A 21383-nucleotide genomic window follows, 5' to 3' on the forward strand; every position below is an offset into this window, starting at 1 on the left:
TACATATTCGCACGAATCTTAATGGGCTGGATTGGTACAGATCTAAACTCAAACGGTGCGTTAATGCATATGAACATGAACCAGACTCCTGCTTAGTTTAATGAAGCAAACTTAGCATTTTCTAGTCCAACAGTCTGTACATGGTATAATCATGTTTTTGCTTGTGCTTTTGGTCAGTGTCCCGTTTATTAAACATAAACGCGCACTACAAATCACCTTATAAACACTGATGTTGCTCAATTTTTTCGAGTAAAAGAGAGGAAACGAAATTATTATTTAGTTTCCAAGTTAGTCCGATAAACAACCGAGTTTGTTAGCAAGAACTCTATACTATTTCTAACTGCAGGTAATTACAAACAAGCATCTGGAATATAGTCATCTATTCGACTCTCAAAACTACAACAAAACAACTGACACCAGATGCACTAACCACACAAATAATAGCTTCTCTTTTTTTTTAGGGAGCTAGGCAGTGGCTGCCAAGCAATAATAGCTTCTCTTAAAGCAAGCCTTCATGCATTCAAGCACATGCATGCAGGAAAATGCCAAGTGAAAAAAAAAAAACCCAATCCTTGACCCTCTCATTTACAAGAATTACACAGGCAAAGGGTCAAGTATTAACTACTCGGGCACTAAAACGATCTAGAATGAATCCATAGCACCGCTACTTTTTAGCCGCTCCATCCGGGCTTGTAGTCCAGAGAGAGCCCTTTCATCCATGGGAGGGGCACTTGAGTGTTGCACTTGGACTTCTGAATTGGTCTGTTCGGTGACATGATGCGCACCACCATTCATGTTCAGATTGGCTGTTAGTCGGGTCACACCATCCATGTTACTCATAGCAGCTGCTGCTTGCATGCTTCTCATCCTCTCTCTAAGAGCAAGGACACCGGAAGCTGTCTGACCTGAATAATAATGCATTTACATAAGTCTATTTTGCCATACGAGGTACGGCATGAAAATTATTAATTTCATATTCCACTTTTTTCCAAAATCGACTTTGAGTAGAACCAAGGTGTTCTTAAGCTCACCAAGCTCTTTGGTGAGCTTAGCTCTTATATTGGATTGACTTCAAACGACGAATCTAAACCGTTGAAACTCGTCTATTTCACGAGCTATGCATTTACACATGTTAAATTTATATATTTTTGAACTAATTTACAATGAAAATTGAACGCATTAAATTAACTGCTTGATTTTATACTAAATTAGTTTGGAAATTTAGAAATTTGACATGTAAAAGCATTATTCATGAAGTAGATCGGTTTTAACAGGTTTGGATTCATCATTTGAAGTCATTCTGAGCAAGCCCTTTCATTTTAGTTCTACTCGATTGGCTTTTGTCCCTCCATTTAGTATATTTCCATGCAAGCCCTTTCATGTCCTTCTAACAGAATTAATCAGCCAGGACCCAGAAATTTTAACAAAAAGAATTTAACTGGGGAAATACCTGCAGAAAAGTCAGCCTGTACTCTCAAGGGAGATGCAGTGCCATTAGCGTCATCCTCTGCATATGCATTATTGTTATCAGGCCTAGTGTTTATTATTTTTACGTGAACAGGAGACATGGGTGCAAACTTTGGTGAAGTAACAGATGCTATTGGAGGAGGCGTTGACATAGGAACTGTAGATGTTAATCTCCCCGCAACCACATTCTTCTCCATCTGCAAAAGCCCAAGTGCCAAAAATGCAACTTAGATGCAATACTCGTTTACTAGAAGGAAGTAGGGACTATTTTTTTTTGGGGGGGTAGAAAAGAAACCTGGGATAGACCATCTCTGATGTAGGTTCTAAAAGCTTCACTTGCATTGTTAAGCTGAGCAAAGATATCAACCTGCAAAAGTTCCAAAGACAAAATTTCATATTGTTTTCCTTTTATCTTCGGTGATACTTCTATTGGTATATAATATTAGCACTTGCAACGATCTTGAGTAATAACTATTTTTGTTCTCTAGCAAACCTAAGAAATATCAAACAAGCAAAAGTGAAATTTACCTGGGGATATAGTTTAGTAATCCTGTAGAGCTCGTACAGACCAATCGTGCATGTCTGTTTGTCTCCAATTTTCTTGAAAACTGCAGCTAGCTCTTGCTGTTTTTTAATCATTGCAAATAATAAACCAATAGAAAGGTTAACATAACCAAGTGCAAAAGATATACACCATGAAACAAATATCCAAATGCTGATTTCCATTAAGCACTTTCCTGAAGTTTCTTTTTTGAGAGAGGCTATGGTACTATGCATAGCGCAGATTGATCCGTACTATGGATCAATATCTTCATTTTCAAACTTCAAATAGTGGATTTGAACTGTTCAACATAATCCCCATATGAAAATGTACGTGCGGACTTAATTTAACATTTTTTTAGATTTTTTTTATTATTTTTTTAGATGGGTAGAAAACCACTACTTTTTAATTGTCTAGAATTTTTAGATCAAGTGATATTCTACCTATCTAAAAAAATTGTTAAAAATGTAAAATTTGATTTGCTGTTTGGAGATCATGTTGAATGGTTCAGATCGACTGTTTGGACTTTGAAAACAGAGATATTGATCCATAGTACAGACCAATCCACGCTATGAATAGTCCCATAGCTTCACTCTTTAAAAAAAAGGCAGGTTAATAAAAGTATAAGATCAAATGTAGAGAGACAAAAGTGGATATAAAAAACTGCATAGTGTTGTGGCACCTTCAGTTGAGCTTCGGCAGAATGTGATGTGGCGCTGGGACTGTTTGAAGCGGTATCACCCCAGTGGGCTTGACCCATGGGACCCGATGGAGTCAACATCCTCGCAGCTGCTAGTGTCTGATTTACAAAGGACCAAAATAATGAGTACTAATATTGCAGATAAAATGTGCTAGCACAGCCAATGCAATGATTCTAAAACCAAGCTACCTGAAGGTTAAGGTCAATATAAGCCAGAATTATTGGCTGAGGCTCCATATCTATAGGAACCATTGAGAGATGCCCCTTTATTGCCGTCCCTCGAAGCTTGACAAGTTCATGGAGGACTGTTTTGACCATCCTTAGTGGCTTATCATCAGCACCCGCCCTAGATGTCACATAGAAAAGAAATAAAGAAAAAACATAGAAGGAAATTAGTATTGCACCAAGTTTTCAGTGTCAGCACCATCCTAGCCATGACTATAATAATTGATCTTTTTGGAAGCACAGTAGTGATAATTAACTAATTTAGTGTTATGGGTAACTTCATATCTCATTGCTTCCAGTTCTCTTACTAACTAACAAGCCATGCAAACTTTATTGAAAACATCCTCAAATATTCCACTATACACATTTGTTTTGAAAAGACAGGTACCTTCTTCTGATCTCCTCCATTCCAAGTTCTTGCAAGTACAAATGGATGCCCTGGAGAATTCGGTCAAGGTCGACTTCATTTATTGTTTGTTGCAAAACCTGGGATTTTGCACATAAATCAGAGTTTCAATAATAAGAACCCAATCTTAATGATAAATAATAACCAGTATCATAAACAAAGGAATCCACCTTGGTCAGCTTTATTAAGCATTTAACAACCAGATCAGAGAACTTCTGATTTTTGGTGGGGAGAGCCTCCGGTGGTGACAATGCAGGCCACCTTGCAGGGTCCAGTGGTCTCAAAAGGTTTATGAGCACAACAAAAGATGAAGTTCTCTCTGCATTATCCTGATAAAACAAAAGATGAAAGTAGTTAAAAAAACAAGTATTTTTTCAAGAATAAGGAGAAAAGGAAGAAAAATGAAAGCTGATAACGATAACACTGAACATTCGAACATTCAAAAAGGCATGCTAACTTAAAAAAGCTACAGTCTAAGAAAAAGGTATACTGAGCCACAAAGGGTAGTTTAAAAGGAACTAGAACCAGTTTCATGGCAGCATTCCCTTTAAATGGGGGAAAAGGAAAAAATAAAATAAAATGAGCAGGATACCAGAATTTTAAGCATCAAGACATTCAGGGCTTTAAGTAGCTGGCTGCCATCATCCATCATAGAGACCCTTTCATCCAAAAGCCAAAGCAGTAGCTCTGTTATTAGGTTGTCTAGGGTTTGCTCTCTTACAGCATCAGCAAGTCTCTTTATCTGGAAGGTCTGCATCAGAGTGTTGAGGACATATTTGCAAGACCGTGAGGATGCCCCAGAAAGGCTGAAGTTGAATGACCTTGGGACCTGCCAAAGTAGCATTGTAAATTAATAATATACAAAACTACTCCAAAAGAATTCTTAAGTCTTTATCCCATAATAGATAAGATTGGTTATTACCATTGCTGCAAGGCAGGAAACCAATTTATCAGCTTCCTGGACAAGATCTTCGACAAAACTGCTTTCAGCATCATTCGTTGCTTGTGTCAGCTCATGGCAAATAACTTTCATCCCTTCAACAGACTGCATTAGAAAATATGATGAGAAACAAAGAGTTTATCTTTTAACTTACAAGGGAAAAGGATATTTATCCACTGAAATGTATACCTGGTCAGGTTGACCCATTGCAATGATTTCAAGTGCTTCACGCCAATTAGTGGGGCCCATTGGTACAGGTTGATGCCGTGCCATCATAGGCCTCTCCATGTGTGTGTCCAAATATCCCGTGTGTTCCCTATGATAGGAGGGGATAACCACAATCAATAACAACTATTGATGCAAGATAATTAGGAAATGGAAAACTATGATTTTCAAAATACAATGGATTTTACCTAGCCACAGATGAGAAGGAAATAGAAGATCTTTGAAACGCTTCACCACTTTGCTCTGCAGCTTCATACCTAAAATGCACACACCTTTTATGTGAAATTCAACTGATAGGCACCAGATATATATAATTTTGCATATGAAGAGAACATAAGATTACCCATTCTCTCGGACAGAACGCCTCAAAGCAGCTCGGGCATCACCGGGCCTGCCTTCTCTCCTCTTATCCATTTCTCTTGCCTGATATTAGAGCAGAATACAATCTTCAGACTCACTTTACACAAAAAAGAACTCTCTATTTTCCCAAGTTCTGCCAGTTATTTTCCTTGTGTTATACATTTTCTTTTTTTGCTTGTGTTATGCATTTTAAAAGTAATAGTATTTCATATATGCAAAACATGCTTTACCGAAAGATTTTAAAAGTTGCAGTATTTCCATATCAGTATTGCGTCAGCTATGATGCTACTGTCCATAACATAGCCTACAGCAATTTATTTATATACTAACCTTCCACTTGAACCTATCATCAAGCATACTTCTCTGAGCATCTGAAATCTTTCCAACATATTTCCATACATCTTCCCCTGAAGAAACAATAAATAGCATAAGTTGCGGCATTCATATTCTCCAAACAATTTCTGGAGATAAGTGTCATCAGGATAAAGTCAGATCCTGCTCGTATCCAAGCTTATTTAGGACTTCAGATAGCAGGCAAAAAGAACTATTTGCTGTTAGTATGGAAGAATAATACAAACCGATATTTTTGTATGCAGTGGCAAGAGTATTAAGGGCAGCTTTCCTAATTTCACCATCTCGCTCACCCGTTAGCGCAGCAACAGCTTGCAAAGACTTCATTTGCCCAATTATCTGGAAAAATTAAAAAGAGAATAAAATTAATCCACAGCAGATCAAGAAATTCAGTGATACATTGTGCTGACTTCTGAAGTATCAACATGGCCAGATAAGTAAATCGCGCTGACTAGGATGCCTACTAATAGAAGGAGTAAATCTAGAGAACTAGCAAAACTAGGGACCATTTGGAAAATTAACCTGGCTGCTATAACTCAATTGAATAGACAAAAATTCAAGGCATAAACCCAACAAAGATAATCCAACACAAAACTGGTTGAGTTTTGGTATCAACTATTACATTCAATCACTATATCACTTGTTACATTTCAATACTCCATATGCAGAACAAGTCGAGCTCGTTCATTCAAAATCCATTATGACAAGGTGATAGTACTACAATTAATAGTGTACCTCAGAACCATGATTGTCAATTATATAACCCACAAGATCAGCGCACTCTATTCTTGTGCGGTTATTCTTTGAGCGGATTCCCTCTACGACAAATGGAAGAAGCCTCTGAGCAGGATAGATGCCAACTGTTTGTTTTATTAGTTCTCTCATCTTCTCCCTAACTTTTTCAATGTTATGGCCAGACTGCAAGCAGAGGAAAGTTATGTGCTTCAGTTAATGGTTTCCTGAAATGGGACTGTTAATGAAAAGATAAATAATATTTGGGACTGCACCTTCTCTATTAGGCATGGGTAAAACTGTGAAGCTTCTGCTTCAGTCAAGACGTAGCCCTGACCTTTTAGAATATCAAAGAGCTCAGGAAGAAACTCCAGAACCTGATTGTGCGCGAGAAGAGAAAAAAAAACAGAGAGGGTTGATTAGCTCTGAATATATTTTACAAGGTTGTCAAAAACTCAAAAATTAAGTAAGAATATCAAGAAATGAACTTACTTTCAACAAAACAGTAGTATTGTTTTCACAAAACCGGAGAACAAACCACCTCAAAAGCACGTCAATAAGTTCAATAACTTCTCTTGTACTACTTTGCAAAGCCTATACAAAAGTGAAAAATCAGGTGAACCACTAGAAATTTTATTTTCAAGTATGAAGAGCACAAATTGCACTGACAAAAACAATGAAGTACCTTGTGCAATATTTCCAGGCCATCCACTTGCTTTTTAAAATCAGTGCTGAGAAGTCGCCTGCTAACATCTTCCCTTATATGCCTTAGCAGATCATACTAAGAATGTTTCAAGTATGACAATATTAGATTATGTGCCAAAAAAAAATAACAACATCAATAAATATTATGCAAACCTCCAAGTCTTGAATCTGCTCAGGACGAGGATCCTCATATTTGAATTTGCGTGCAACGTATCTCTCCCTCTCATCCTGGATTTGGAAACAGAAAAAAGAAGTTAAGAACCAATCCCTGTAAAGATAACAACCAGGTGCATGCATTATATGAAAGATACTTTTGGTGTGCTACCTTATTGGAGTCCTTGATGTTAAACAAAGGCTGTGATTGATAGGTGAGATCTTGAACGGAAATCACTGCACTAGATGCCCTTGTAGGAGCCGTCCTCTGTGACCATGTTGGACGAAAAGTAAATTCCATAAATCTCAAGAAATTGGAAATTATAGTCTCAGGTATGATCCATCAGTTTGCTTTTAGCAGTTCATTAAGAAACAGTCATATGAAAAATTCTAATTGAGCCAGTCATCGATTTTTTCTTCTTCTTTGGTAAACATATAACAAAACGAAGACAAGTTGTATATCTATCTGATCAAATCAATATGGACTGTATAGAAAAATGAAGAATCAGGGTATTTATCAAAAAGTAAAGTTGCAGAACAAAATAAAAATTAAATACCGATGAGACAGTTCTACTGCCAGCCTTAGATACGCGATCACCCATACTACTTACTGCTTGTTTCCCATTCTTCAGGCTAGGTTTTGCTGTGACGCTTGTGGTAATCATCCTACCAGCATCAGAGAAATCTGGTACGTCCAAACAAAAGCAAGTTTTAACAAAGGATAGAACTGCTTTAAAATTAAAAAAAAAAAAACGAAGTGAAAAGAGGGATATGTACAGAAGACACACCATCTGGTATGCAATTCAATTTGAGCTTCTCCGCTACTGCAGTCAAAGTGGGCCCTGGTAGATCTTTCAGACCCTTGATTACCTACAGACCCAATTTTTAAACTAGTTAAGCACATTATTAAAGCCAAAATATGCATAGTTGCATTAAATGTTTATTGTTGTCTGCTGCATTTATAGAGAGGAAGACGGACATACCGTCTCTTGGCCGCAAGCTTTTATGATTTCACCTAAAAAGGACTCTGCTCCTTTACGAACTTCTGCTGATTTATCCTTTCCAATGAAAAGACAAAGGTTATAAGAAAAGTTCAAGACCAAAAAGACGAGAGAACAGTAACGTAGTAATAAACAGAAGTTCTTACCATCAAAGCAGATGCAGCTGGCTTTAATAAAAGCAATGCTTCTGACGAGTCATTCAATTTTGGAATTTGCTTAGCTAACCAATCAAAAAGGTCTTTTCTCCCTTCAGAACCAGTTTTGGGGTCAGCCAAAGCAGCCGCAATGTATGGAACCTAATTATTGGTATCAAATCAGTTAACCAAAATTTGCCTCTATTTTGCAGAATAGATGTTTACAAGATTCATTACCGTCTTATCTAGATGAGCTGCAGCAATCCATGAATCTAAAGTACTCAAGGTGCATTCTCTCATTTGCTTCTTATTATCACCGAGGCACTTCAGAACATCGGCCAAAATGCCCTGATACAAATAATAATTAAACAGTCATTGCAAAGAATAAAAACTGACGATAAACGAGATTAAAATAGAATAGGTGTAAGAAAAGACTATAATGAAAGAAATTTAAATAACCTTGCTTGTTTTCTCAACAGCAGGACCCATAGCAGCTGCAAGGGCACCAATAGTAGACAGACTTGCCATTACTATGTTTTTGTTACTGTCTGATAGTCTCCCTCTTAAAGTATTGAACAAGTCAACTGTATATTTGGATGAGGAGATTTACTTGCATCAAAAAACAGAAGCAATCTTCCTTATTGATATTATACACAAAAGAATATGCAAAAGCTACTTACTGGTGCCAGTAGGCTGAATTCGTTTATGAGCCTCCTCCAGAATTTTATTCACGGACTCAATTGACTCCATGCGTACCTGCCATATTGTAAAAAAAAAGGAAAAGAGAAATACTTTTAGCAAATAAAGTTCATAATGCTTCAATAATTAGGTGGACAAAAATGGCTTTAAACCAAGATGAGAAAGCCAAGGATGCAAGTATTACAAAGTGCAAATATAAAGTCAAAAGTCAGATAACATAAGATGAAAGTGTTAATATGACCTTCCAGTCTGGGCTCCCGATATTTTTTAGCAAGGTAGGTCCTATCTTTGAGCTGATGTCTTCGCGAGGCAGACCATCAGATCCACTTGCAGAAGCAGATGACATGGCATCAGCAGCCTTTATAGTTCTCTTGGGAGCCACAGCAGGACCCTGTAAAATAGTACTCCATGCATGAAATTTGTATCAACTGGTGAGAAATAATGGAATACATGTTATCCACCAACGACAATAAAACATACCTCATATGGGTTTTTCTCATACTCTGCATCAAGAGCACTGAGTAGTGCTGGTTTAACATCAGTTAAGAAGCCTTTGATGTCTGCAGGAATGGCTCTCTTGGTCATTACATGATACTTCAACGACTACTTAAAAATTAATGATATGGCAGAAAGAAATAGAAAGACCACCTGGACCAACAAATTTATGTAGCATCCCAATAAGCTTAATTGTTGAGTTTCGTGTTGCAGCAGCACTAGACTGCAGACCAGTGTCCTTGCAAAAATCAATCAAATCCTACAACCAAATAATAGTTTAACCGCTGTCAATTAGCTATATGAGGAATACCATCAACAAAGGAGTGCAAACTAGAGATTATTGGAGACATCTTGTACCTTCAGCTTTATGTTAGAGATGCCAAAATCTTCCACAGCTGAGACCATCCACAGTATACCCTCACTAAGAACCTTTGGGTTCTTATGCTCTTTCATTATCTTGTATAACTGAACGTATAAATGCACAAAGTCACAAAATGTAAGCAACCCAGCATGGACCTATAACATCTTTGTTGTTCGACACAAATGATAGACATGCATTGGCCCCAGAGTATCACACTCTATTTATTATCCCCCGTTAATGAGTTCATCCTAGAATATAGCACATTACATGTTATCTAACAGAAGAGCTCCTGCCAACAATCACTACTGAATATATTATCTCTATCAATTACATACGGTAGATACTAGCAGCATAGCAACATATGGCAATTAAGCATTTAAAATTACCAAATAACCTTTAGATCCCTGGCAAAACATTGAAACTAAGAACAAATAACATGGAACTTACTCGATCAAAAACAAAACCAGGACCGACTGCCTCAGAAAAAGCAGTCAGGCACTTCATTGCATTAGCACGTGTTTTGATATCAGCCACTCTTTCACTAATACCTGCCAAGGTCAAAACACTTGTCATGTATCATTTAATGCACACCTTGAAATATTGCAACACTTCAACGACAAGTGATGGAAGAAAAACTCAACCCCGGCTATATAGAGATGTCAATCCATAGTTTTCAATACTCCAGTCAAAATCAGATGGTACGGTGTGAACCATCAGAAGTCAGGTTCATCACATAGGCATATAAAAATCTAGATGTATGTGGAATACAGAACAGCAAAAAATGCATACCAAGAATACACAGAACAACACATCGTTTAAGGAACCGCTTGACAGTTGAAGCTATGTGGGCAATAACCTCAATAATCTGTTGCTGAACCTGTCACATAAAAATGTCATCAGATAAATGGCTTACTAGAAAAGAACAGAGAAAATGAACAGAAATTTATCTCAAGTTGTGAAAACATACTTGCACATTTTTCTCACTCCAACCGGGGACAGCACATAATAAACGAACCAAGAGCTCAGCATACTGGTCAAGTTCTGAAAGGTTTTCAACCTCTTCTTTCAACATTCCCATTGCTGCAAAGAAACAAAAAGGAGAATATTCAGGCAAAAGTAAAGCAGAAACAAACAAAAAAAGTGCAGTATATATAGTCCAATAAACAAGACTACATGGCAGCACTCTTAAGCCTCCTATCCACTTTTGAGGAAAAAAAAAACATCAAGCAACAAAAATTCAGTTACCTTCTAGACGCTCTTTCCAAACACTACTCTTTAACTGAGTTATTGTTTCAGCTTTAATGACATTACTTAGTCGCTCTTCAATTTCTTCCAAACTCATATCGCTTGGCTGCAAATCATTGATAACATACCAAATCAAATACCACGTATTTCAGTTATGGAAAATGTATATGCATTTGTTTGCACTTTTGTACCAACCTCAACATCTTCTATTGCAACAGGTGCAGAGGCCTTAGGTGCACCACCACCATCAGCCTTTTTAGAAGTAACTGTCTTTCCTGTTCCACCACCTTTCTTAGCAGCAGGCTGCATGAAGATTAAACAATTAACATTATTTTTACCTAAAGAAAGAACTTCTAAAGCTCATACAGATAAATATTTTTCAATAGCATTTCCAACACAAGCAGTTGGTGCCAATAAACTACGGAATTATCGCTTTGTGTTGCAGATAAAATAAAATAGGATAGAACTGGGAACATTGTTTGGCATTGGAAAATAAAGTAGAATAGAACTAATGCTGACCGCTGCTTGAACAGGCCTCTTCCCACTAAGCATACTTGCTGCTGATCTTCTCACCGTTGCACCATTATCAGCCTATCAAATAAAGCAAATTATAGCATTGTTTCCAATTAGGGTCTTTTATTATTATTCTGTTGGAATAACATCCTAGTTGATCATTTTCTGTCAGACCATGAAATAAAGAAGAATAAGTAAACTCCAACCAATTCCAAGGTTCCTAATTCCAGGAATCTAAGACTTCCTTAATATAAATTTACTTATTTTTTGAGAATGAGAATGAGAAAACTAAATTACCTCATGATTGGTGCTGCCACCGCCACCAACTGATAATGATACAGAGCCTGAACCAGTTCCAGAACTGGGAGCGGCAACAGCACCAGGACTGCTAGATCCAATCATATCAGATAACTTCTTTTTTCTGACATCATCAAGTTTCTCCAACGATCTTTCTAGTGGCTTCATGCCAACCATCTAAACAAATCACAAATGTCACATTAATCGACAGATAAGATGTGCTTATTGGAAAAGAAGATCAGTTTTATGTATAAGGGAATAACCTTTGCAATGGCAGCCAAGGCAGAAAAGGCTGCATCTCTCACTTCAGGCGTTCCATCATTCAAGGACTGTCAAAAATGTAAGAAAAGCATCCAAAAGAAAAGAGTTACTAGAGGGGAAACGCATCCAGAATATGCTGTATTATGTGTAAAATGTAGTAGTATAATCCATATACCTCCATGCAGATAGGCACATATTCCTTGTGCAGCTTAAGCACAGTAGCCTTATTACTTGTATCAATGCAAAACGTCACCCAGTTAAGGGTTAGAGACCTTACAAGGGGAACTTTATTCTTGACAGCGACCTTAACATCTGCGACAAAACACAATCACACATAATCATTGATAGGGTGCTAATGTACAACTGTATAATTCAGAAGAGCTCGGGGATGAAACTTTATTGGACCTTTACAAATCCTATTTCTTTCGGGAAAATTGGCTCTGTTTAGTCTTTATGTTGTAATTTAGGTTCCGTCATTAAACTAATGTTCGGTTACAGCTTTGCTCTATGTTTTACATGTTTAATCATCAGAAGAAAAAAATATTCAACATCTCTCAAAACAGTGGAAACCAGACTATAATGGCATCCAGAAATATTGACAGGATGTTATGATTGATCAGTGCACTGAAAGCCAGCTGATAGTGACATTGCCTTTCCAGGATATGTTGACAGAACATCACTTAGATAAGGACTGTTAGGACTTGGTATAATTATAAGATCAAACTTTTACCTTCAGTTACATCCATTAGTGACAAACACCCAGATTGGTGCATGGCTTGAAGAGTTTGAGATAAGGCATCAGTCAATGTAGGTTTTTTTTCTTTCAATTTTTCCTGTAAAAATTTAGGAGCAGATAACTCAAGTTATTTTACTGATCAGTGGCACCCAAGCATTCAACCTAACAATATTTCAAGAAAAAAAAAGAGTACTTACAAGTAGTACAGGTAGCAGAAACCGTGAGTTGCTTGCAAAATGGCTCCTTAGCCCCTTTGCTAGGTTTCCAATGGCTTGTACTGCCTCAACTGATACAGCCAGATTTACATCAGTAGCGAGCTGCACCAAACAACAAATTCATGAAGCTGTTATTTTAACTTCATATAAGCTGCATAATTGCAAATCCACGTTAATGGCAAGATAAAAAAACAATAAGGGTATACAGTGCTTAGAGCAGTATGTCTTTGCGGGAGAGTAGGTTTACAACTCCATTGCAGTTCTTTTTACCATAAATTCTCAAGAAAGATTTTCATAAGCAAAAGGGAAAGGACCTCACATAACCTATCATTAATTTAAAATTCTGAGAGGATAAAATTTAACCTTTTTAAGGGTCCGGCAAACTTCAGAAAAATCACCGGCAGCAATCTTTTTAGTTGAGGCAAGTTTTGTGAGCTCTGCCACAGCATCCCTCCTTTCGGACCATTTAGTAGCTTTCTAATATAATTATGAAAAGGACAGAATAATTAACTGAACAGCATGGAAGTGTAATTGACCAAAATTAACAAAACACAATCCATTTGAAATTAGGAAAGTACATAGGAATACTTACAACTCCATCCCAAAATCCAGATTTTTCCAAAGGTGTTAATATATCAACAGGGTCAACAAGGTCATATTCATCTATAACTGGGGCAGCTGCAACAAGAAAAAGAATAATAACCCAATATGGCATTATATAGAAAAAGAATGGAGGACGGAAGTGAGTGAAGGACAGGTTACCTTCAGCCGTCGATTCTTCTATTGGACCGGCACCAGACACCTCCGGAGCAGCTTCCATCTCTATCTCCTTGTCTTGCTCAGCTCTGTGAACAAATTTTAAAGACATCAAAAGATAGTACCTAATTACATCTAAGCACAATTGTGTAACAAAATATGCTTTCAACATATAATGAGGTATATCATAGTAAAAAAAATAATAATAAAAGCAGCCTAAAACCTTATTTTGCGGGTGGGCTTTGCAGTGCCAGTGACATTTGCAAGTTCAGCCTCCAACTCTTTTTTCTTTAAAGGCATCAAAAAAAGAGAAGACTATAATTTCAGTATCAATTCATAGCATGATAAAACTCCAATTTTAATATAACTCAATCATACCATTGTATCTCTCATTTTCTCGAATAAAATTGATTTGACAGGCTCCTTTCCTATCCATCGGCACAGCTCGAGAGTCAGGCCTTTAGATGATGCACGCACGTTTTGATCTGGGTGATCAAATAGCTCGGGAAGCATCTTGAGAATCCTTTTAGGTGGCACAACCTTGCTGCCAAATTCACTGCTCAGAGTGCAAGAGACATAAATTAGATTTAGGATTTTATCTTAAGACAGAATAGCAATGAAATTTGATATAACAGAAACAAAACCTCAAGGCTTGAAACATAACATCAATGGCTGGTACAACCGCCTTTGCAACTTTGTTTTTTATGCCCTTCTCCATTGCATCCTGACGACATCACAATGCAACCAAAACATCATGTCATTTTGAAAAATTTGCATACTAAATGGAGTAGACGAGATTATATATTACTACATACCCAGACAAACAAGATGACTGGGTAATTGCTTCGACAAAATCTTAGTATTGCATCAGTCATCATAGTATTTGGCACAGTATTAAAAACACTGGTATTGCAATGGGCCTTGAGCTATGCAGCACGGACACTGACATTTGCATCCCAGTGTACACTGAATCGAAAATAACATATCATATTGGGTCATGTCATGCTGGATACTCGATTCCGGGGCAGTGATACATATGTTTTTCTTCACTTACAATTAGGAAATTGTCGTTCTTAAGATCTACCTAAGAGACTGATTTAGTAAAACCAATGACGAAATAACTAGAATTAAGCAAAATTAAGACTGTAGAACAGGACGATGCTTCCAGAACTCATATCTTCCCAATACTAAATTAGAAGCTAGGAAAATGACATGGCTGTGGCATATTCCAGAGGCAATTCAACAATTATCACGTAATATTGAATTCAAAACTAAAAGTAACATTGAATAAGCATGTTACTGACCAAGAACACCTCAGCTGCCTCTAATTCAACCCAGAGCAGAAATGCTGCTTGGGCCTTCTCCACAGTTTTTGGCCTCCCAGTGAGGCACTTAGCTACAATTGAATCACAGACCTCCTTGGCATACCTATTGTAAAAAACAATATTTCAACTGATCATACTATGATGCACGGGAATAAATATAACATGCATTTAAAAAATAAAACCTCCTTTTATAGTAAATCGTACCTGGAAGCATCCGCATCAGCAGCTTTCAAAAATGCAAGTAGCGCATCCAAAGCCTTCTCCTGGACGGGGGCGTTCGAATCCGCCACAGTTTTCTTAAACAAAGGCGCTGATTGAACGACAGATAAAATCTCAGATCTAAAAGGGATTAAAAGAGCAGACAGATTGCAAATTCATCAAAATAAATGAGAAAGGATGGTATATCTCACCGAACTCTTTAAGGCGAGAGTCTTTTGGATCCATGATGCTATCGCAGACCGATGCGAGGTCGATATTAGCATCATTTCGCACCTTCCAGTTCTTGTGTAGTAGCCTCTCCTCCCAAGGTAATTTTTTTGCTTCTTTCAAAAGCTTCTCGTCCTCCGTCGACATTTCTCTAGCGAGATCCTTCGTTAAGTATCACTTGGAAGTTAAAATAGTTTATAGACACGAATTGGAACTGAAATCGCAAATGGCGGATCCGATCGACTGGTTTGGGATCCCAGATAAATTTTAAGTAAATACTGTTTCGATTTTTCCCTTGTTTAATGATGCGAAAAATGGGTAGGATAGGGGAAAGAACAAAAAAAAATAGAGGAGAAATGGGGAATACAACAAAAAAAATTAAAAAACACAGAAGAGAGAGAGACGAGTTTTGTTGAGGATCTACACCGTGGATCAGGTCTATCAGACAAAAGGTATCGAGACAAGTGGGACCCAATACAGTAGAATTAGTATGTTGCACATGTCAGTGGAAGCTAATTCAAACATGTCCCGATAGACCGTGTCCAAGGTATGATTTCTTCGATTAGTTAGGGTCCGCACGAGAGAGATGGTAGGTTTCGGGTCGGGATCGGTAATTCGGTAGTGACAAGGAGGCGGCGATGCCTGAACCGGGTTCAGTTCGTACAAAATTGCGATGAGATGTCAGTCCCCAAGGCTCGGCTCGATTTTGAAATTTTTTGAATAAAGCCATTGAAGATGGAGACGTTGTGCTTTTTCCAGCTGGCAACTTGTGATTGGGTCGATGAGAATAAAAAAAGTTAACGCTGCCGTCTGATCCAAGGGAGCGGGGCAGGATACTGAATAGTTTCGGTGGGTTTTTCTATGGCAGTAATCTACGTAGAAGATTTGTTCAATATGCTATTCCGCTAAACAGTGTGGGTCCATTGGCTTGTCGGATTATAATTGCGATCTTTTATGTTAAACTTGAACCATGCATACATACTTATCTAATATCTTTACTCTTTAAATTTTGGAACAATAATAAGATAAAAATTATTAGATGTTATTTATATTACTTTTCTACATACGTGTAAAAGAATAATTTCAAATTTTTATAGAAATTAATAACATAAAAATCAATATCTTAAATTATTTAAATCGGTAAATTTTTGCAAAATATTGATGTTAATCAAAACAAAATCGAAGTGTTGTAATTTTCTCATGCAAGCCTAGAGTAAAAGATATATATAAATCTAACAGAGTTCTAGAAACCGACGCATATGATGTAATCAAAAGTGGAGGGAATTAAATCGTCTTATTAAGAAGATATATCAGTTTCCTTAATAAAAGTGAAGGGAATTAAACTTGCTTCCTTTCCTTTTCTTTCCTATCCTTTCTACTACGCATCCTTTTTTTTAGTACATCATTAGATAACCTGCTCAATCAACAAGGATTCAAAGGCGAGACGGACGTACTATTTGAAAATAGTGATCAATTGACTCTTATTTTTTTTTAAATTATGTATTTATACTAAATTTTCTATATAATATATAGAATAACATGCTACAGGTACTGTAAAATTGACTTCCATTCGCCAACATCAAAATTTTATATAATTAATCCCTATTTAGTTTGATCTTCATAGTCATAAAGTCTACTTTCGTTCTTACCTAAAGAGGAGTCACCTACCCAGAGGAATCCGAAGATGAATCGTTCACTCTAAACTCGAACATTACACCACGACAAACGGAAATAAACTCTCATACACCCTCCTATTTAACATATGAGATTATTTATAATAAATAAACTAGTTATTATAGAAGTTTGCATATATAACAATATATTAATCGTGATTTAATTGTATTTCACTAATTGTTATGCCTGGTATACTTTCTTTAATTGACATTTTCTAATGTTATTTTTTTTGTCAAAGCTGATCACATATTCGTTATTTAAATTTATAATTATGTGCCTATCCCTGCTAATACATTACGTGGCTCCGCCACTGTGTTTTTTTGCTCTAGGGCTCAGATTCGTAATCAATGCACTTTATAAGGGGTCAGGGGGGAGGGCTTTTTATATTTGATGAAAAAGAGAAAATTGCGGGGTCCGTATGATAACTGACATATTTATTGTGATTTGTGAAAAATTATGAGGTAAACCATTACTCTAAAATTAATAACAGACATTTATAAATTTAATTACTCTTCGATGAAGAAGAACTTGCATTTGATCTAGTTGCAAAGGCATATGGTTTCTATGTGAAAGGTTATAGGTTCAAAATCTGGATAGAATAAATTTTTCGTTGTAATAACAAAAGTATTATAAATAGTTGGGTGGCTTGACCTCTAATTTTTACTAAGAAAAAACCAAACAGGTTGCAAATCATTACGGGCTCGTTCAACAAATCATTGGAATGGAGGAAAAGTGAGGAAAGATGGAATTTCGAATATGTTTTAATTCCTTACTATTATGGTCGTGTTCGGTTGGTGATGGAAGAGTGAAAGAGTAGAAGAGTGGAAGAGTATAGGTAAATGAGCTAAATTCATCTCTTGAAAAAAGCTAATTCATCTATTCCACCATTCCTATGGAATAAGGAATTGGTCCATGAAGGGATAGATGAAGGACCCAAATGTAAAAAATAGGAGTTTGAGTGCAAAAATTCAAACTCAATTTCACTATTTTTAATGGAAGGAGATCACCTGCCCCCCGGGGTGCAGGAAAATCCTGCCCCCTCAGTCACTGTCGGGGTGGGGCTGGTCACTGTTAATTTTTGAACTGGGGGTCCACCGACAGTGACTCCGGGACAGGAATTTCCTACCCCCAAGGGGGGAGAGGATTCGGTCTCATTTTCAATTCTTCAATTCCACTCATTTTTTCTCTTGTTCGGCATGAATATAATATATTTTTTTACTCTATTCCTCTATTTCATTCTTGTAGAACGGCGTACGAGGTAGACATAGGTATCTTAGGTATAATTTATTTAGCTCTCCAGTTTAGACAATTGTTTTATTTAATTAGCTAATTCATAGGTATATCGTTAAATAATGAACTCTGTAAGTGTAAGAAACTATATTGGTTCATCTTTTATTGTTGAATATTTTTTTTATTAATTTATTATTTTACAAAAATATGTTATTCTGTATAAAAATTATTTTTCTCTTATATTATATTTCTCATTGCAAACACCATATTAGTATTTATCTAATTATAATAATAAATAACATATTTTTTCATAATATATATTAAAGGAAAAATTTCTACTGTACCCATCTAAATTTTTAAAATAGCCAATTTTCTCATCGAAACACCATAATATCCAATATCTCCATACAAATTTAATATTCTTTCTTCTATCCCCATTCTACTATTTAACATTTTACTAAATTATTTTAAAAAATAAAATGACCAGCCCTTCTCTTTCTCCCTTCTATCTCTCCCAATTTTCATCTACCCGTTCTCCTTATTACCACAGATAAAAATAAGAGACCTTCAAATCAAATCAATTTAACAGGGTAAAAATAAGGGAAGCGTCTAATTGTCCACAACCTTTTGTCTACCATTTGTCCACAGCTTTGACTTGCGCGAATACTGTAAAATTACTTTTACATGCTGTATAATTATACAATATATCACATAAAATATATCAGTTAATCACAAAACATCCAACAACTATTTGAAGTGGTCCCATGATAGTTAGAAAAAGATTGCAACTTGCACAACAGGACAAAATAAATGTACTTTCAAACTGTACTTTCGGAAATTACAGTTATAGGAAGTTATTGGCAGTTAGAGTTAGTTATTAGCGGTTATTAGCGGTTATTGGCAGTTAGAGTTAATTATTAGCGTCCGCACTGGGTTGAATCTTGTATACTGTAAAATTGAATCTTGTATACAGTAAAATTTTCAATTGAATCTTGTATACTGTAAAATTGAATCTTCTACACAGTAAAATTTACAATTGAATCTTGTATACTGTAAAATTGAATCAGCATAAATGTAAAATTGAATCAGCATAAATGTAAAATTGAATCTTGTATACAGTAGAATTTTCAATTGAATATTGTTTGGATGAGTAAGAAGCATCTCTATCATCTCTTTCTTCCAGATTTTCACAAGATGAATACTGTAAAATTACAAGATGAATACTATAAAATTGCAAGATAAATACTGTAAAATTAACAAATCAATACTCCATATTGCCTTTCTATCATCTCTTTCCTCCAGATTTCCACAAGATGAATACTGTAAAATTAACGGGGCAATACTATAAAATTAACAAATCAATACTCCATATCGCCTCTCTATCATCTCTTTCTTCCATATTTTCACAAGATAAATATTGTAAAATGACAAGATGAATACTGTAAAATTAACAAGGCAATACTGTAAAATTAACAGATTAATACTCCATATCGCCTCTCTATCATCTATTTTCTCCAGATTTCCACAAGATGAATACTGTAAAATGACAAGATAAATATTGTAAAATTAACGGGGCAATACAGTAAAATTAACAGATCAATACTCCATATCGCCTCTCTATCATCTCTTTCCTCCAGATTTCATTTGAAATGCTAGATCTGTTACTGCATACAACGAAAACAACAAATTCAACAGAAATAACTTACTAGATTTGAATTTTGTCGTGCTCTTCAACAAAAACAACTTCTATTCGATTGCGCTCCACGATTGAAGGTTCCATTGCGATCATGTATAAAAAATCAAAGACGCCGCCGAAGCACTACTCGTCCTGGTAGCGACGGAATCCAAAGCAACTTTTACGATTTCTCCTTTGATTATCGATATCTTGATGAGAGAGTTCGTCAATAGCGATCAATAGCGATAATAAGAAATACTGGAAAGAACGGAGGGAGGAGAGAGATCAATAGCGATAATACTATAAATACTGGAAAGAACGGAGGGAGGAGAGAGATTTCTCCTTTGAAATACTGGAAAGAACGGAGAGATGAGAGAGATCAATAACGATAATAAGAAATTTGTTTATATACGCGTATGTCAGTTATGTGGGGACCGGAGTCATTAAAACAAGTTAAACGGGAGTTGGATAAAATTGTGGACAAATAGTGGACAAAACTCAGTGAACATAAACTTTTTCTCAAAAATAGGGGACCTTCAAATCAAATCAAATCAATTTTCATCTACCCGTTCTCCTTATTACCACAGATTCATCTAGTGACAATTGTCTTTTGACCCTGATTTTGGGCCATATCCAATTAATTTGAAAATAAGGGACCTTCAAATCAAATCCTTCTTACCACAGATAAAAATAAGGGACCTTCAAATCCCAATTGTCGTTTGATTGGTTCATGCAAGCTACTAGATTAATTTATTTTCAGAAAATTTGAAATAGTACTCAATTGGTTTTGAATTCTGATATAGTCGATCAATAGAATGACAAAAGATCGATTACTTTCTTTGTGAGGGGAAAAATAGTTTACTACTTTTTATTCATGTTTAACTACCTGTTCTTTGTACTTCTTGTCTAAGTTCACATGTGCGTGTTTATTTTCATGGTTTCTTTCGTTGTGGGTATCTGCTTGCACGAAAATATTTAGGAGAGAGATGGTGAGAACGAGAAAGATGGATTTCAAGGAAGAAGGGAAGAAGATGAGGTCATATTGGTAAATTTAATTTTTAAAATAATTAAGTAAAATATTAAATAGTTAAATGGGGATAGAAGAAATAATGTCAAATTTGTATGGGGATATTGAATATTATGGTGTTTTGATGGAAAATTGGCTATTTCAAAAATTTAGATGGGTACACTAGAAATTTTCCCTATATTAAATTATATGGTATATATTTATTATTATATATAAATAATGAGGAGGGTTCCAATGGCTCATTTCTTTTATACCTCATCATATCTAATATTTTATATTTTTGTTTTCAAAGTCCAAATTGTTAATCCGAACCGTTCAATATGATGTATGTACTAAAATATGGTTAGAGATGAAATTTTATAATTTTTGAAATTTTTTTACTATTTTTTAAGATGGGTAGAAAATCATTGTTTTTTGAACGGTTCAAACAGTGATTTTGTACCTATCTTAAAAAATGGTAAATTTTTTTTAAAAAATATAAAATTTCATCTTCATAAATATTTTAGTA

General features: G+C 35.9%; 1 protein-coding gene across 2 annotated transcripts; it reads right to left on the reverse strand.

The window, feature by feature from the left end:
* Positions 1–309: 309 nt before the first annotated feature.
* Positions 310–15673, reverse strand: MOR1 (ARM repeat superfamily protein). 2 transcript variants are annotated; one of them, XM_078324433.1, is made up of 52 exons: positions 15254–15673; positions 15048–15153; positions 14823–14946; positions 14163–14242; positions 13897–14074; positions 13742–13806; positions 13525–13607; positions 13355–13440; positions 13126–13239; positions 12745–12864; positions 12542–12644; positions 11987–12123; positions 11814–11879; positions 11551–11727; positions 11260–11331; positions 10936–11043; positions 10741–10846; positions 10463–10575; positions 10285–10372; positions 9943–10043; positions 9492–9599; positions 9288–9393; positions 9120–9199; positions 8881–9030; positions 8621–8696; positions 8400–8524; positions 8178–8288; positions 7953–8102; positions 7789–7863; positions 7594–7675; positions 7363–7490; positions 6978–7073; positions 6806–6880; positions 6633–6728; positions 6440–6541; positions 6223–6324; positions 5951–6133; positions 5443–5554; positions 5195–5271; positions 4848–4927; positions 4693–4761; positions 4469–4595; positions 4262–4384; positions 3932–4168; positions 3510–3668; positions 3322–3419; positions 2898–3054; positions 2691–2807; positions 1996–2091; positions 1763–1834; positions 1451–1664; positions 310–905 (listed from the first exon to the last, which is right to left on the reverse strand). In XM_078324433.1, exons 1-52 carry the CDS (start codon positions 15414–15416, stop codon positions 643–645), a joined length of 6036 nt encoding a protein of 2011 aa, XP_078180559.1. In that variant the 5' UTR covers positions 15417–15673; the 3' UTR covers positions 310–642. The 2 variants fall into 2 exon arrangements, with proteins under 2 accessions (XP_078180559.1, XP_078180565.1); XM_078324439.1 differs by lacking the exons at positions 14163–14242; positions 14823–14946; positions 15048–15153; positions 15254–15673 and having other exon boundaries at positions 13742–13797; positions 13887–13943.
* Positions 15674–21383: the final 5710 nt, after the last annotated feature.

This window comes from Carex rostrata, chromosome 2 (assembly GCF_964058835.1).
Source record: "Carex rostrata chromosome 2, lpCarRost1.2, whole genome shotgun sequence".
Lineage (NCBI taxonomy): Eukaryota > Viridiplantae > Streptophyta > Magnoliopsida > Poales > Cyperaceae > Carex > Carex rostrata.